This window comes from Plasmopara halstedii (assembly GCF_900000015.1).
Source record: "Plasmopara halstedii genome assembly, contig: Scaffold_526, whole genome shotgun sequence".
In the NCBI taxonomy this organism is placed as follows: domain Eukaryota; phylum Oomycota; class Peronosporomycetes; order Peronosporales; family Peronosporaceae; genus Plasmopara; species Plasmopara halstedii.
Window position 1 is genome coordinate 699,458 of NW_020187446.1, and position 848 is coordinate 700,305.

At 48.0% G+C, this 848-nt stretch overlaps 1 protein-coding gene across 1 annotated transcript in view; it reads left to right on the forward strand.

The window, feature by feature from the left end:
- The window catches only part of PHALS_11184 (F12G12.10 PROTEIN-RELATED), a gene marked incomplete at both ends in the record, with an annotated part of 1,071 nt that extends 988 nt beyond the window's left edge, over positions 1 to 83 (forward strand). The window contains one exon of the mRNA XM_024726736.1: positions 1 to 83. This exon is cut by the window's left edge and continues 988 nt beyond it. Coding sequence (XP_024577383.1) covers positions 1 to 83 — 83 coding nt within the window.
- Positions 84 to 848: the final 765 nt, after the last annotated feature.

The window sequence follows — 848 nt, forward strand, 5'->3', positions numbered from 1 at the left end:
AAAGAATTTCTTGTCGTGGACTGGAAATTTCCTCTCCGCAAAGATCCAAACGCGATTACCCTATCGCACCCCTCGGCAACTGATTGCAGCAGTGCATAGCCAATGGCAAAGTCCGAAGCGTCACAGACGACACTGAAAGGACGATCGGGATCTGGCAACGCCAGTTTTGGTGCATGAAGAAGGCTGTCTTCGAACTTATCAAAAGCCTCCCAATGCTCAATGTCCCAACACCATTCCGTACCTTCCCAAAGAAGATTCGACGATGGCCGTGCTCTTTCCGCATAAGTTGCGATGTATCTGCAATACAGTATGCTCTTGTCGGATGTGTATATGTATGACTCTAATCCATTTGGGATGTATAGAGATTATATCGTTGCACACAGCGATGTCACAACCCCATCACTTTCAGAGAATGACGCGACCTTCCTTTTCAAAGTGTATCGTTGAGATCACTTTTAAGCCGGGTTTGTGTGGCGGCGATACGCTTTTATGTTGCTTCGTCCCATGCGTTGGCGAGGCCAAGCCACTTGCGCAAGTCTTTTGGTTCTTTGGAACCGGCCGGTCCGCAATGGCCTTAACCTTAGCAGGATCCGCTCGAAGTCCATGCTTCCCAATGGAGTACCATAAATGTGGCAATTCTTCCGCGCCGAAGCTTCACTTATCGGCATAAACATACAGCGTAATCGTGCGCATGCACTCAAGCACCACTCTCAACTGAATAATATGGTTTTCTTTATCTGTTCTCTCGTCCCCCGCTCGACTGTGAGCTAAGATGTCGTCGAAGTATCTCTGTACATACACCCGATAAGGCCTGATCAACTGCGTCAAAAGACGATTTAATGTTGCTG